General features: G+C 37.3%; 1 protein-coding gene across 5 annotated transcripts in view; it reads left to right on the top strand.

Annotated features, from left to right (window-relative positions):
• The window catches only part of ANXA7 (annexin A7), a 38,149-nt gene extending 21,207 nt beyond the window's left edge, over positions 1-16,942 (top strand). For 3 of the 5 annotated variants that reach the window (XM_043598032.1, XM_043598035.1, XM_043598031.1), the window contains 10 exons: positions 581-645; positions 1,057-1,122; positions 6,377-6,479; positions 6,931-7,025; positions 10,430-10,543; positions 10,774-10,944; positions 13,142-13,312; positions 13,392-13,467; positions 14,502-14,614; positions 16,513-16,942. In XM_043598032.1, the coding sequence (XP_043453967.1) occupies positions 581-645; positions 1,057-1,122; positions 6,377-6,479; positions 6,931-7,025; positions 10,430-10,543; positions 10,774-10,944; positions 13,142-13,312; positions 13,392-13,467; positions 14,502-14,614; positions 16,513-16,635 (1,097 nt within the window). In that variant the 3' untranslated portion in view covers positions 16,636-16,942. The remainder of the gene's footprint in view (positions 1-580; positions 646-1,056; positions 1,123-6,376; positions 6,480-6,930; positions 7,026-10,429; positions 10,544-10,773; positions 10,945-13,141; positions 13,313-13,391; positions 13,468-14,501; positions 14,615-16,512) is intronic. The other 2 variants (XM_043598033.1, XM_043598034.1) reach the window with 1 other exon arrangement.
• Positions 16,943-16,983: the final 41 nt, after the last annotated feature.

Here is a 16,983-nt window from a genome sequence, read left to right as displayed (position 1 = left end):
TGAGTAAGGGGAATTAAGGAATTTACTCCTGAAATCATTGTGCACTATATGCTAACTAACTTGGATGTAAATTTAAAAACTAAATTAAATAAAATGGTAAAAAATAAATAAAATGAAATGCATGATTTCATGAAATGCATTAATTTGATGGAAAAGTTTAATCAGTAAGATGGAAATAAGGACCCACTTTGAGTTACAAAAAATCTGTTCCAAAGCCAAAAAACCAAAACCTTCAGGAGCTTCCCAGCTCACACCTATACCACTCCTAAACCCTCAGAACTATGCCCTGGCATCCTTTCTAGATGGAATCAGAATTTAGTTTGTTTCAAGTATTTAAAAAAAAAAAAACAAAAACGTATTATTTGTTAGGAAACTGTGTAGGACGTGGAATATTTTAAAAGGTTCCTGTGACCAAAGTTGGTTTTAGGTTTAGTGAATTATAATCTTAAAAAATAACCGTACTGAATAACATGGTGTGAATGTTCTCATGTTTCTATATTCATAATAGTCAATGCTGTTTTGAAAAGTTAAATCCTATGAGATCTGTTTACTGTACTTTTTTTTTTTTTTTAACATGTAGGTGGCTTTCCTGGAGGACAGATGCCTTCTCAATATCCTGGAGGACAAGGTCCTTACCCAAGTCAGGTATTTCTGCTCCTATTTTTAAATTTAGTCCAATTTAATTGGATAACGCCAAAGAAGGGCACCACTGCTTTGCTGACATTTCCCTGAAGCAGAGGATATGGTCTGTTATAGTCACTTAAGATTCTGCTCTTTGCGTCTGGTAGGCTTGATGCTGTCTTTGGTCCATCTGCTTTAAGTGGTGTCCTGATGACTTTAATAAGACAAGCATAGGTCCCTTCTCACAGGTGATGATACTCCTAACTTTTTCACAGAGATTCATTTGGGTTCTTGGCATTGGTTTTAGTTCTTCCCTCACTGGTAGTTAACAAATATGAACTTGAGTGACTGAGTAATTGCTGTTTTGGGCAGTTTTTGATAAAGTGTCGTTTTGTTTTCTATTTTTACCTTTATAACTTTCCACTCTTTTTTCAGATCAATACAGAATCTTTTCCTTCCTATCCTGTTTTCTCTCCTGTTTCTTTGGATTATAACACTGAAGTGAGTAAGGTTTTCTAGTGTTTACTAATTACTGTATGTGCCTGTATGTACCTTCTTTACTTTCTGATTTCTTGTGTATTGGTCTCTCACACCTTCCTCAAGGATTCCACTGTATCTGTCTTACCATTATGTCCCTGTAGTGCTTGGTAGGGCTTTAACCATAGTAGTCAATTAATATTTGTTGAATTGATTTCTCAATAGCCCTAGGTCTCCTATGTATCAAATGTTTGTCTCATCTCTGTATAGCCCCTTATTTTAATATTAAGTTTAATTTCATATCTTATGCAAGTTATAAGGAACACAAGCAGTATGCTTTTATGCTTATCTTTAGCTTGATTTTCTTATTTATTTCCATCCTCTTTAATTATAAAGATCTAGCATTACCAAGCTTTTTTAAAGCTGAGATGGGAGAGGGATTAAAGTATTGAAAGAGAAACACTTTAGCTATTTTCTGGCTTACTTTCTTGATTTGAGGAATTTGAGTTCCAGATTAAGAAATTTGTCCAAGACCACACACCTAGTAAAAGACTTAAGCTGAGACTAGCTCTAGTTCTTCTGACTCCCAGACCAATGGTCTCCCTGTTACATAATGCTGCCTTGCTGGTACTATAAATGATATTCCTCCAAAGCACATAGGGAATTGCCTTCAGTCTTTTTTTTTATTGTTGAAGTTGATTGTTAATCATACTATATATCTATAGTTATTTTAATCATGTATGAGAATTTTGATTTTATTTTAGCTTAAGCATGCACATAGTTTGAGAGACATGGATTTTATGACTAAGTATAAAAAAAGATTTTCATGTCATTTGCAACTACGTGGATGGAATTAGAGGGTATTGTGCTAAGTGAAATTAGTCAGAGAAAGACAAATATATGACTTCACTCATATGAGGACTTTAAGATACAAAACAGATGAACATAAGGAAGGGAAGCAAAAATAATATAATAACAGGGAGAGGGACAAAAACAAGAGACTTAAATATAGGGAACAAACAGAGGATTGCTGGAGGGGTTGTGGGAGGGGAATGGGCTAAATGGGTAGAGGGCATTAAGGAATCTACTCCTGAGATCATGGTTGTACTGTATGCTAACTAACTTGGCTGTAAAGTAAAAAAAAAAAAAAAAAAAAAAAAAAAAAAAGTTAAAAAATTTTCAAACCTAAAACACTAAAAATGAAATATACATACACATGCAACTCATGTGTAACAATTACTACCTTAAGATAGAACTAAAACCAATAAGTGGAACCTAACAGAGTGGTAAATTTTGGAAGATCTTTTAGATGGAAATGGAACAGGCTCCCTTGAGAGGAGTAAGCTTCCTATCACTGAAAGTCCTCTGGTGGATGGTGTGTGTGAGTATATAATGTGTGTAGGAAGATGAAAATTTTTGTCTTGGTTGGGCATTTGGGACAGGTGACTTCCCTGATTGACTCAATTTTGTTTTCCAGTAGGAAGGTTGGTATCAAATGGGTGTCAAAGGGTAGAACTTTTGATTGCAGTGTGGGCTTTGTTGTGCTGAGAAATCTTGAGTTTTGACCTCTGGAACATGGACCCTGATATCTTTTAATTCAATATAGTGCCTGGAAGATGACAGTATTTTTGATAAAGATTCATTGCAAACTTAGACTTTCAACAAAGAATGAAACAAATCCATTTTTTACTAAAGATGAAAAATGAGTAGTTTTTGTTTTTTAAGAAAGAAGAGATGGGACGCCTGGGTGGCTCAGTTGGTTGAGTGTCCAACTTCAGCTCAGGTCATGATCTCACCATCAGTGAGTTCGAGCCCGGCATCGGGCTCTGTGCTGACAGCTCAGAGCCTGGAGCCTGTTTTGGATTCTCTCTCTCCTCTCTCTCTCTCTCTCTCTCTCTCTGCCTTTCCCCAACTCATTCTGTGTTCTGTCTCTCAAAAATGAATAAACATTTAAAAAATCAAAAAAGAAGAGGATGACAGAAGATGAGGATCATCAAATCATAGATTTTGAGGATTAGTTTCTCTTACTGTCTAGTCCAGTGTATTGTAAACAAAGGCTTTTGCCCTACTTAGGATTTTAATGAAGGAAACCTTAGTTTCTCGGTACCATAAAGCTCATGTAAAGCTACAAGTAGAATTTTTTTTTTTAAACCACTATACAAATATTTGTCATTTGTTAGTTCTCTGCTTACATTCTTGGCTTAGAAGGAAGCTTCATAGCGCAGGATGGTTGTTAGAAGAAAACATTGGTGTGAGAGTATTGGTAAGTGGGAGAAATTATTGACCCTAAAAATGTTTAGGCCTAGAAGATGGTCTGGTTCTCTTCTCCCCATTTACTTTGCCCTGCAGTTGCTGGCATATTGCTGTATTCAATGGGTATAAATAACATTAAATGCAGTTTCAGTTGCCTAAAAAGCAATTGAATCATTTTACATTGGAGTGGTGTTGAATGCATCTTTAAATGATATTTTAGAGATAATGGGTTAAATAAATATATTATTAAAATTCAGTTAAAAGAATGTAGTGGGATATCATCTCACTTCATCCCATCTCTCTTAAGCCCTGATTTGAATAGTTTAAGAAAACTATTGAAGGGGTACCTGGGTGGCTCATTTGGTTAAGTGTCTGACTCTTGATTGCGGCTCAGGTCATGATGTCATGATTTGTGATACTGAGTCTCCCATCAGGCTCTGCGTTGACAGCACAGAACCTGCTTGGGATTCTCTCTCTGTCTCTCTCTCTCTCTCTCTGTCTCTGTCTCCCTCACACTCACACACACACTGCTTCTCTCTCTCTCTCTCAAAATAAATAAACATTAAAAGAAAAAAGAAAACTATTGTTTCCTAGCTGTATATTTTAAAATTTGTTTAAATTTTGAAATAATTTCGGACTTACAAAAAAGTTATAAAAATTATAGAATTCCTGAATAGCCTTTACCCAGATCCTCCAGTGTTAACTTCTTATATAAACACAACAAAATGATCAAAATCAGGAAATAACATTGATGTAATACTATTACCCAAACTATAGATCTTGTTCAAGTGTTACCAATTATCCCATTAATGTCCTTTTCTGGTTCAGGATCAAATCCAGGATGAAACATTGCATTTGTTGTCATGTCTCTTAAGTTTGCTTGTTTTTTTAATATTAATTTTGATTTCATTTCATTTGTTTTAGTAATCTCTATGCCCAGTGTGGTGCTCGAACTCACAACCCTGAGATCAAGAATCACATGCTCTACCGACTGAGTCAGTCAGGCACCTCTCTTAAGTTTCCTTTAACTTGACACAATTCTTCAGTCTTTTTTGTTTATGACCTTGACACTTTTGAAGCGTACTGCCAGTTATTTTGAGAAAATTCCTTAGTTTGGGTTTGTCTGATACTTCCTCATGATTAAATTCAGGTTTGGCCATTTTGACAGGAGTACCACAGAAATGGTCTTGGATCTCCAGTGCATTATTGTATCAGGAGGCACTTATTGTTGACTTATTCTGTTATTGGCAATGATTAATTTTGATCACTTGTGTTTGCCAGGTGCAAACTATGTAAATATCTTGGTTCTCATTACACTTTTACTCACTAATTTTAGCATCCATTGATGATTCTCTCTGGAAACAGTTATTACTGTGGGATATGTCATAGTGATTTTTAAGTTTCCCCATAGATTTGTATTTTTATTTTTTATTTAATTTTTTAAAATTTATTTATTTATTTAGAGAGAGAACATGAGCAGGGGAGGGGCAGAGAGAGAGGGAGAGAGAGAATTCTAAGCAGTCTCTGTGCCATCAGTACAGAGCTCGACACAGGGCTCAAACCCACGAAACCATTAGATGGTGACCTGAGCCAAAATCAAGAGTCAGACACTCAACTGACTAGGCCACCCAGGTGCCCCAATTTGTATTTTTAAAGTATAGTGCCTGTTTTGCCTTCTGGTTTATTTCCTATATAATCTATGAAGAATATTCTACCTCCCAGAATCTCTAATCATTGCTTGCTTTCATTTTGTGCTTTTCTTACTACAAAATGTTTTATTTCATGTTTTTTAATGTTTATTTTTGAGAGACAGACCATGAGCAGGAGAGGGGCAGAGACGGGGGTGGACAGAGGATCCAAAGAGGGCTCTGTGCTGACTGTAGAGAGCCCTATGTGGGGCTTGAACTCATGAACTGTGAGATCATGACCTGAGCTGAAGTTGGATGCTTAATTGACTGAGCCATCCAGGTGCCTCTATTTCATGTTTGATAATGAGGGCCTATAGAGGAAATGGAAAGATATTGCCAAAATTTTATTGCTTATTTGAAACCTCATTGATCAATTCAAGGTCTGCCTAACTAAAGCCCTCATTATCTTATTGCATTTATCTATCTATCTATTTATCTATCTATCTATCTATCTATCTATCTATCTATCTATCTATTTATTTTGAATGAGTGGTGAGAACAGAATTTTTCCCTTGTTACCAATCTCAGAGAGAAACCATCCAGTCTTTCTCTGTGAAGTGTGACGTTAGCTATAGTTATTGTGCAGAAGCTCTTTAAAAAAATTTTTTTTAATGCTTATTACTTATTTGAGAGAGAGAGAGAGAGAGAGAGAGCAAGCAGGGGAGGGTTAGAGAGAGGGAAGGAGACACAGAATCTGAAACAGGCTTCAGGCTCCAAGCTGTCAGCACAGAGCCTGATGCGGGGCTTGAACTCACAAACTGTGAGATCATGACCTGAGCCGAAGTCAGATGCCCAACTGACCGAGCCACCCAGGCACCCCTATATTATTGTCTTTAAATTAGACACTGCTGCTCAACACTATCCAGGAATCAGTCTCTTTTTTCCCCTTGTATTCTCCCAAGAAGGAAATCGAGGCATAGGAAGATTGTGACTGATTTCACAAGCTTGACTTTTTGTCTCCTGAAAGTTTGGAGGTTAGCTATCTTTTGGCAGGAAGGGGATAGGTCTTTCTTGCCTGTTCCAGAATGAGCCCTGAAAATAAAATGCTCATATGCTTTGTCCTAAAAGTTAAACATGGCCTCCTTGCCTAAGAGTGATAACTGGGGAAGTCTTAAGTTGTCTTCTTGTCAGCAGAGAATCCGGGCTTTTAAAAAAAATTGTTTCTTCCACTAAAGAAGTTGAACATTTTTACATCCCCTGCCTCCCATTTTATTGAGATGTAAGTGACATATAACATTGTATTAGTTTTATGTGTACAACATGATAATTTGATGTGTTTTTATGTTATGAAAGGATTGCCACAGTAACTAACTTGGAATTTTTGCTTCTCATTTCAGCCTGCCGCAATGACTCAGGGAGCTCAAGGAACAATCCGACCAGCTGCCAACTTTGATGCCATGAGAGATGCAGAAATTCTTCGGAAAGCAATGAAGGGTTTTGGTAAGAAAACAGGTTTTTGGGGCGCCTGGGTGGCTCAGTCGGTTAAGCGTCTGACTTCGGCTCAGGTCATGATCTCGCAGTCCGTGAGTTCGAGCCCCGCATCAGGTTCTGTGCTGACCGCTCAGAGCCTGGAGCCTGTTTCAGATTCTGTGTCTCTCTCTCTCACCCTCCCCCGTTCATGCTCTCTCTCTCTCTCTCTCTCTCTCAAAAATAAATAAACGTTAAAAAAAATTTTTTTTTTAAATAAAAAAAACAGGTTTTTATCTTATTTATAATTGAATCTAAAGTAAAAATAAACTAAATCTAAAGTAAAAATAAATCAAGTTTATGTGTCCACCTGTGCACATACCTCAAATTAATCTGGCACCAGTCACCTTGTAAACCAAGAGATGTCCTCAAGGAGTAGCCAGCACCGACTTCATCCTTACTTAAACATGTATGGTTCTTCCAGGGACAGACGAGCAGGCAATTGTGAATATTGTGGCCAACCGTTCCAATGACCAGAGGCAAAAAATTAAAGCAGCTTTTAAGACCATGTATGGCAAGGTATTTATATTTTTTTCTTTTCTGGCCACAAACAATGGCCTGTAGACTCTGCCTTTATGCGAGGTTGGATACTATGTTTTTATTAGTACTGATGGTACAAAGTAGAGACAAGACTCCAGAGACCCCAGAGTGGTGTGTTTGCTATGTATTTCTCTTAAAAGTCTAATTCTGGAGTAATCCTTCATCTCATAATCATACCTCATACTATGTCTGATAGATGCTCAGTAGAAAACAGATTATGGCTACAATAGTGTAACTGATAGTAGATAACTTTATATATAAAATAGGTAAACAGTATAATAGTTTGGTTCTCAGTCTTCTCTTTACAGTGGGATTTAATGACTTATCACATAGCCCCTGCTTGTTCTTGGTGTTTGGCATCATCTTCCACTCCATTCTCTCCCTCTAATTGTATCCTATATTATGCCCACGTGGAACTTCTTGCCATTCCCTGTGTACGTCATGATCTTTTATAACTCTATGCTTGGTATATGTTGTACTCTTGGCCTAGAACACCTTTTCCTCTTTTTCTTCATGGCAAACAACTTCAGGATTTGGGTTAAATCAGCTTCTCCGTGAAGTTTCTCTCATTGCTCTAGGCAGAATTTAGCTCCTTCTCTCACTGTGGTCTGACAGCATTTTGTAAAACTTCTGCTCTAACTGATTTCACTGCCCACTCCCCAAAACAGTGAGCTCCCCTCAGGCTAACCATGTCCTACTCATTTGTGCATTTTTAGCACCAAGTACAGGAATGATAATAAATAGCCACTTGATAAATACTTGCTGAATGGATGATCAGTAACAAAATATAGCAAGATTCTATGGCTAAAAAGTGCTACTGCTTCTTAGATATAAAGGGGAAAACGGGGTACCATTGGTTTGCCATTTAGATAGGAATCCTAAAACTTTCTAACATTCTCTGGATCTAGTTTACTTTTCTTAGAATGGGGGCAGAGGTTCATCAGTTGGTCCCACTTGACCTATTTTACTCTGCCTTACCCTCCCTCCTTGGCCCAGGTCCACTTCTTCAGTCTTTTTTTTTTTTTTTTTAACGTTTATTTTTTTTTTTGAGAGAGACAGAGTATGAGTGGGGAAGGGGCAGAGAGAGAGGGAGATACAGAATCCAAAGCACGCTCCAGGCTCCAAGCTGTCAGCCCAGAACCTGATGCGGGGCTTGAACTCACAAAGTATGAAATCATGACCTGAGCCGAAGTCAGACGGTTAAGTGACTAAACCATCTAGGAACCCCTCCACTTCTTCAATCTTAAAGCTGATTAAGCAACACAAACTCTAGATTTCCTTAGGGTTCAACCTCATACTTGCTTCTCTAACAAAAGTATTTTCCATATTATGAATTTCTTTAGTTGTATATAGCCTGTGCTACGCTGTCCTGAATTTTCTTATATATCAGTTTAGAATTAAAACTAAACTCACAGCATATGTTTTTTTATTCCCAGCCATCTTTTCTTTGGCTTCCTATTAATTAATAAAAATATCATTCTTCTAGGGGCCCCTGAGTGGCTCAGTTGGTTAAGCATCCAACTTTGGCTCAGGTCGTGATCTTGCAGTTTGTGGGTTCGAGCCCTGCGTTGGGGTCTGTGCTGACGGCTAAGAGCTTAGAGCCTGCATCTGATTCTGTGTCTCCCTCCCTCTCTGCCCCTCCCCCACTTGCTCATGCGCACGGGCGTGCATGCTCGCTCTCTCTCTCTCTCTCTCTCTCGCTCTCGCTCTCTCAAAAATAAATATTAGGGGTGCCTGGGTGGCTCAGTTGGTTAAGTGTCCGACTTCAGCTCAGGTCATGATCTCATGGTTCGTGGGTTCAAGCCCCACATCGGGCTCTGTGCTGACGGCTCAGAGCCTGGAGCCTGCTTCGGATTCTGTGTCTCCCTCTCTCTCTATTCGTCCCCTGCTCTCACTCTGTCTCTCACTCTCTCAAAAATAAATAAAGATTAAAAAAAAAAAAATTAAAAAAAAAAATAAATATTAAAAAAAATTTTTTTAAGTCATTCTTCAAGCCTGCTGTGGAGTTGTCCTTGATTCCACATTCTTCATCAGTCTTTGGATACCTATTCAATGCCTACTATATGCCAGGCATTGCTTTGTCCTAGCATCTGGTTATTAACTCTATCTTGTTGATCTAATATGTTAAAAGGTATTTTTAAAAATGTGCTTCCATCTCAAATCCACTACTCAAGTCCAAGCCTGAATGAATTCTTACCTAAACGTTTTAGTAGTCTAAATGTTCTTATCTGTAAACCTCTTTGTCATCGTAGTCCATACTGCCTATGGTTGCCATTTCAATGCCATTTTCTTGCATAAAAATTTCCTGTGGCTTCTCCCAGCATGAAGAATCCAATGCACATTCTTTAGCTTGTGTTCAAGGTGATGACCCAAGCATATCGTTACAACTCTGTCTCACTAATCTGTGAGAACATTCCCCTCTAACAAAATTGGTTGTCTTACTGGTTCATTAAAAAGGCTTTGCTTGTTCTTGTTTCATACTAGGGACTCCCAACCTTAGCTGAGCATCATAATTTCCTTTCAGACTTAAAAACACTTGCAGAACCTCTGAGTATTTGTCCTCAACATCAGTGTGTTTTTCTTTTCTTTTTTCTTTTCTTTTCTTTTCTTTTCTCTTCTCTTCTCTTCTCTTCTCTTCTCTTCTTTTTTCTTTTCTTTTTTCTTTTCTCTTTTTTCTTTTCTTTTCTCTTTTTTCTTTTTTCTCTTTTCTTTTCTTTTCTCTTCTTTTCTTTTCTTCTCAAATAATTCCACGGATGATTTGAGTGCATGGTCAAGCCTGGGAACCATGTTTGTGTTTCTCATTTGTGTTCTTCCTTCTTGCCTGAAATGTCTTTCTCCTTCCTCTTTGCTTGCTAATTTTACATACTCTTCAAGATCTGGACTAGAAGCTTTCTTTGGGCTTTCTAGCCCACTTTAACTTCTCTTGTTTGAGCTTTTTCTGCTGTTTATTTATGTGCTACTTAAGTACAGGCTGCCTTATACTATCTCTTTTTAGGGGTTTACCTTATCTTTCCACAGAAGAACACAATGATGTTTCCTGCTTCCACACAGAACAAGAACAGTTTGTTATACTAAGTAAATACCTGCTTATTATTTTGTTCATTTGAATGATTTTTTTATTTCATATCTCTGTCTTTGTACCTGGTATAGTGGTGGAACTATAGTAGGAATTTGTTATTGTTTATTGGTAGAGTGAATAAAATACATCTGCTTTAAAATACAAACTTGAAATGTATATATTTACTTGTTTCTTAGTATACACTACTCAAATTTGAAATTTAGGTTTTCATAAAGCAGTTCAATTCCACTTTTCCATATTTAAAAAATTTAAGCAGCAAAATTTGGAGAGCACACATAATTAGTTTGTATTTGTAATTAAATAGGATTTAATCAAAGACCTCAAATCAGAGTTAAGTGGAAATATGGAAGAACTGATCCTTGCCCTATTCATGCCACCTACATATTATGATGCCTGGAGTTTACGGAATGCAATGAAGGTACTGTGTCATTTACTTTGTATATTTTATCCTATTTTAAATGTAAAACCCCACCAATTATGGCAGTTTACAGTGACAGCTAAATCAGTATGTTGTATCATATCATCTGAATAAATAGAGCTTTTTAGGTCTGGAGGCCAAAGAAGTATTTGATGAACTAGTAAGATTTAACTATTTTCTGTTATTTTGTTTTTCTTTTGTATAAGTCTCACTTTCTTCATTTCACATAGGGAGCAGGAACTCAGGAACGTGTATTGATTGAAATTTTGTGCACAAGAACAAATCAGGAAATCCGAGAAATTGTCAGATGTTATCAATCAGAATTTGGACGAGACCTTGAAAAGGACATTAGATCAGATACATCAGGACATTTTGAACGTTTACTTGTATCCATGTGCCAAGTGAGTATAGTATGAATATATATTGATGGAGGGAACATTCTTCACTTTGTATTATCAGGGAGCATTCTTTATTTCTTTTAATATTTAGCCCCTTGGAATCTTGACATCTTTAAGAGGGGTAGCACAGAATCCAATGTTCAAATTTCTTTGTAGTCACTATTGAGATTTATTTCCGCAGATCTAGGTTTGTAAGAGATTAGAAATTAACCTCTTTAACGTTATATGGAATCAGAAATCAGCTTGGCTCTTTGTCTTAGGATGAATCTCATACTTCTTTTTTTTTTTTTTTTTTAAGTTTATTTTTGAGAGAAAGAGAGGCAGAGAGAGATGGCAGGGGTGGGGGCGAGGGGGACAGAGGATCCGAAGCGGGCTCTGCACTGAGAGCAGAGAGCCTGATGTAGGGCTTGAACTCATGAACTGTGAGATCATGACCTGAGCCGAAGTCAGACACTTAACTGACTGAACCACCCAGGTGTCCCTGAATCTCATACTTGCAAGTTTAGCATTGTACTGCCAGTTAAATTGGGCCATCAACTGACGATATGCAGGACTTCCATGGAAGTGCTATAAGAGGTGAAAACTGTGAGGAGAGCCAGAGATGCAGAAACTTTTCTCAGAGTTCACAGTAATGTGATTAGCACCTTCCTTATTCTGATTCCCCAGATGTGCTGGAGAAGTGATGGAAAATTATCCAGATAGGGTATTTGGAATGATACTATAAGCATACTTAGAATGAGATGATGAGGGTCTACTTGAAAAGACAAGCACACTGATTCAGTGTCAGGAGTTATTGGCTATCCTGCTAGTATACAAAGCTGGGCAGTCTTGAGGGATAGGAAAGCAGAAGTCAGGCTCTTCAGAGCAAAAGGAAGATAGTTCCAGAAAACACAGTGCGCCAAAGTGAGTGAATGTGGAAATGAGAAAGCAAATGGGTGGGAACAAATTGAATTTACCTACAATGGAATAACAGAGTAGGGAAATAGATTAGCATTGAAAAACAACAAGAAGAAAAACAACAGCAAGAAGACAAAACAGGAACAGGGATTTAATGCTAAAAAATGATTATTTTTTACATGAAGGGCACCTGGCTGGCTTAGTTGGTAGAGCATGTGATTCTTGATCTCAGGGTTGTGAGTTTAAGCCCCACGTTAGGCATGGAGACTACTTAAAAAAAAAAAAAAAAAAAAAAGACTACATGAGGTGCCAAGTCTCTTTATGCAGAGTTCAAGGCCCAGCTATTTTACAAAGTAAAGAGACCTCTTAAAGGGAGTGAGCAGAAGAATGGCTTCTCAGGAAAATGAGACTGGTTTTTGTGTGTTTGAATCCAAAGGCAATCATCTGGGAAGTTTTTCCTGAGCATCTTTTCCTGTGTGCTATCTTTAGTCTCTCATTTAGAATATGCTTCTGCTTATTTCTTGTGCCCACTGCTCTTCAAAATAGTTTCTCACCTGTAAGGAACACCTCTCCATTGTGTTCAGAATAGTTTCTCACCTTTAAGGAACACTTGTCTATTGTGTTCCTCAGACTGACACCAAGACTTTAGAGGGCAGCTTTTCCTTCATTTGGGTTTGTGTTTTTGAGAGAAGCCAAATGCCCATCTAGGCTTTGCTCTTGTTCAGGCCCACGGCTTTCTCTCTCTCTCTCTCCTTTCCCTCCCATCCCAGCGAAAATTTGGTATACAAATTGGCACAGTCTGGCAGAACTTGAGTTATTTGTAGCTTCTTCCTAAAAGCTCATGTGTCATTTTTATGTCTACATTCATAATAAAACTTAAATATTAAGATTTCACTTGACTGAAGGAAAGGAAGTTCATGAAGCTTCATATTATATACTCCCTCCCTTGACTTAAATTCTTTGAGGGCAGGGACCTTGTCTTCTTGTGTCCCTACCACCTTGCATATCCTATAGGTACTCTTTCTCTGGAGAACCTAATACAGCCTCACACAAAACAAGTGCTCCATACATTTTAGCTGCATAAATGAATACAAAGTGGAACTCAGTATAATGCATATTGATCTTAAATCCCAGCTAAGGAGAATTATAATTTCTTCATTTGAGTGGTAGTTTATATATCCTAGAAAAGATGTTTTTCTTTTTGGCTTTTTTTTTTTTCTTTTTTTTTTTTTTTTTTTTGGTGGGGGAGGATTTTAATAGAACTTGTGTCACATCTTCCAAGTCTTGCCTTCCTCTTTTGCAGGGAAATCGTGATGAGAATCAGAATGTTAACCACCAGCTGGCTCAGGAAGATGCTCAACGTCTCTATCAAGCTGGTGAGGGGAGACTAGGGACAGATGAATCTTGCTTTAACATGATTCTTGCCACAAGAAGCTTTCCTCAGCTGAAAGCTACCATGGAGGCTTATTCCAGGGTATGAGCTTTTCTTTTGAAAATCTGGCTTCTGTTTTAAGTTGTGAAAATATTTTAACCCTTGTGTTTTTTGTTTGAAGGTGGCTAATCGAGATTTACTAAGTAGTGTTGCCCGTGAATTTTCCGGAAATGTTGAAAGTGGTTTGAAGACCATCTGTAAGATACTTTTATGTTTTGCTTTGTTTTGTTTGTAAACGAATGAGGCTTTGACTAGTTGTTCCCATTAAGTGATGATGCTTAATATAGCCTTCTGGGAATCTGCTTAGAGGCTGAGCTAATCCCATGTTTTATATACAATTCCTTATGAATGGTGGTGGTGTGATCGAATAGGGTTGTTTTGGAATTCGTTGGTCTTTATTCTATATGCCCTTCATGAAGATTAAACAAGAATATACAGTAGATGTAGCAGTTCCATTAAAGTGAATGGGAAAGCCCTAAGGAACGATAAGTGACATCACACAAAGTGTCATTTTGAGCTCCCAAAAACATCTTTCAAATACTCAATCCAAAGAGACCCTTTTCCCTTTTGAAATCAAAAACCCAGTTTCTGGTGTTCTTTGAGATGCCCGATGAAATGGAAATTTAATTCTCCTGGAGAATATATGACTAAAGAGAGTATTAGGAACACATGTGGTATTAGCAATTGAGTGTCTTACAAATATTACTATAGTAATTATAACTAAAGTAATAATGTACAGTTAGTATACCTCTACCATTTGCAGGAAAAGACTTTGCTGTTAATTTTCCTAAGAGAAAATGTGTCAGACTTATTATTCTCAAATCTTGGCTCAAATCTGTTTTCATTTTCATACTGGAATGTATCTCCTATCCTTCTCTCAGACTTGTAGAATTCAGATTTTAGTCATTATTCCTTTTTAAGTAAGTTATTATTGGCCACAGTTGCTATAGATTTTCTCACTTGAAGGGAAAAAAATGTAAAGAGTGTAAGCTATTGCATCTATGGAAAGAAAGTGGGATTTATTAGAGGGAATCCTCTAGAATTGAGGGTAGCCCATCTAATGTGGCTAGAAAGATGGATTCTGAGAAAAAAATCAAGAGGGAGAACATCACCTCAAATTTCTCAGATAATTCTATAGAAAATGATCAAAGGCAGGCTAGAAGTGATAAATGAATCTGGAGCATGGATACCTTTGTCAAGGCATCATGTGTGAAGTATCTCTAACTTGCAGTGCAGTGTGCCCTGAACCGCCCTGCCTTCTTTGCTGAGAGGCTCTACTATTCTATGAAAGGTGCCGGCACAGATGACTCCACCCTGGTCAGGATTGTGGTCACTCGAAGTGAGGTGAGGCTTTCTTTTTTTTGTCTGATCTTACTTGATTTTGAATGTTAATTTCCTGAAAGTTCCTCAGCAGGTTGTCAGTCCCTCGGAATGATGTTAAGAAAGGGCATTCGGGAGGGCACCTGTTGGGATGTGCACTGGGTATTGTATGGAAACCAATTTGACAATAAATTTCATGTACTAAATAAATAAGAGTTCCTTTGTCACTACTGGTGGAGGCTGTGTGAAGTACAGTGTTCATTCTCCTCATGCTGTGAGAGAGGCTTAAGTTAGTGCAACAGATGACTGTGTCTCAGTGTAGCCAGTGCCAAGAATTTTTCCTACTTGAGGTCTGCAGAGAATACTGGGTTATATCAAGTTGGAAAATATTTATCTTTTCATTTTCATTTTGCTAATGTAAAAAATTTTGTGAAAGATTAATCCTATTGGATAATAAGATTCTCGACATTTAGCATAGCTTTTAATTATAAAATAATTTTTAAGGGGCGCCTGGGTGGTGCAGTGGGTTAAGCGTCCGACTTCAGCCAGGTCACGATCTCGCGGTCCGTGAGTTCGAGCCCCGCGTCAGGCTCTGGGCTGATGGCTCAGAGCCTGGAGCCTGTTTCCGATTCTGTGTCTCCCTCTCTCTCTGCCCCTCCCCCGTTCATGCTCTGTCTCTCTCTGTCCCAAAAATAAATAAACGTTGAAAAAAAAAAATTAAAAATTTATCTTTATCTCTTTACCCAAATACACCTCAAATATTTTCCTTTCTTTGTATATTTATTAGAGTTCTTTCTTAATTGAAAGAAAACCTATGCCACTAAATTATACTAGAGAAGGTAAATCATTTTTAAAAAGACATCCATCATATGATGTTTTTTAAAAAGTTGTGTATTTGTACTTAGACCTAAATTTTCTAAGCACGATCTTTTCTTTAAATTGTAATAAAATATATACAACATAAGACTTACCATTTTAATCATTTTAAAGTATGCATTCCAGTGGCATTACGTACATTCACGTTGTTGTACAACCATACCACCACAACTTTTTCACCTTGCAAAACTAAAAATCTATATGCCTATTAAACAATAATTTACCATTCTCCTTTCTCCCCGGCCCCTGGCAACCACCAGCCACCATTCTATTTTCTCTTCCTATGAATTTGACTACCCTAGGTACCTTGTATAAGTGGAATCATACAGTATTTATCCATTTGTGACTGGCTTCTTTCTTAGCATAAGATTTTCGAGGTTCATCCATGTTGTAGCATGTGTCAGAATTTCTTTCCTTTTTAAGGCTGACTAGTATTACATTGTATGTATACAATACCTTCTGTTTATTCATCTGTCAATTGACAGGTTGCTTTCACCTTTGGCTAGTATGAACACTGGTGTACAAATATTTGCTTGAGTCTTTGCTTTCACTTTTGTGTACATACCTGAAAGTGGAACTGCTGTATCGTATGGTAGTTCTATTTTATTTTTTTTGAGGAATCACCATATCTTCTTCTACAGCAGCTATACTGTTTTACATTCCTACCAGCAGTGCACAAGGGTTCCAATTTCTCTACATCCTGCTAACACTTGTTATTTTCTGTTTTTGATAATAACCATTCTATCAAATGGTTTTATTATTTTTTAAATGGTTTTTAAATCACCAGTATTTTTTGGAATAATAGATGAGACTAGTACCACCCTTATTCAATATTTTTACAGAACAGTAAATTAGCCCTTCACTGGGTGATGCTAGCAGTGGTATAAATGCTAGCAATTAAATGTCAGTCACTTGGTGTGTTTTTTTTTCCCTCTCTGCTTTGATTATAATTATATTCTTTTCACTATTAAAAAATAATTCTAATAATACCAGTTTTCTCTTAACAGCTTTTTTCTAACATCAAAAATATCATCTCTTGCATGCAGATTGATCTTGTACAAATAAAACAGATGTTCAAACAGATGTATCAGAAGACCCTGAGCACAATGATTGTAAGTGACACAAGTGGAGATTACCGAAGGCTTCTGCTGGCCATTGTGGGCCAGTAGGAGGGATTTTTAAATAAACGAAGCTCTTCACAGCATATCCTTCAAAGCAGTGGCTGACCTGCATGCAGCAATATCAACCATCACCAAACCAAAAGAGCTTTTTACTAAGCATTGTGTCAGGGTATTGTGCTTGGTTTGCACATGTGGTTATTGCCTTAATTCCAATGTTATTTTTTTCTCTATATACAATCAATGTGAAGCCATATCACAATGATGTAGTATTAACGCGATATTTGTAAGGCATAATTCTCACTGTTCTTACTCTAATCAGGGTCCCAAATTGAATAAAAATCACAGCAATCTCTAATTCTGTGTAATAATGATGAATAAAAAAAAAAGTTGCTGAAA

The sequence above is a fragment of the Prionailurus bengalensis genome, chromosome D2 (genome assembly GCF_016509475.1).
Source record: "Prionailurus bengalensis isolate Pbe53 chromosome D2, Fcat_Pben_1.1_paternal_pri, whole genome shotgun sequence".
In the NCBI taxonomy this organism is placed as follows: domain Eukaryota; kingdom Metazoa; phylum Chordata; class Mammalia; order Carnivora; family Felidae; genus Prionailurus; species Prionailurus bengalensis.
The sequence above is the reverse complement of the archived record's forward strand: the minus strand, read 5'-3'. Positions and strand labels throughout refer to the sequence as shown.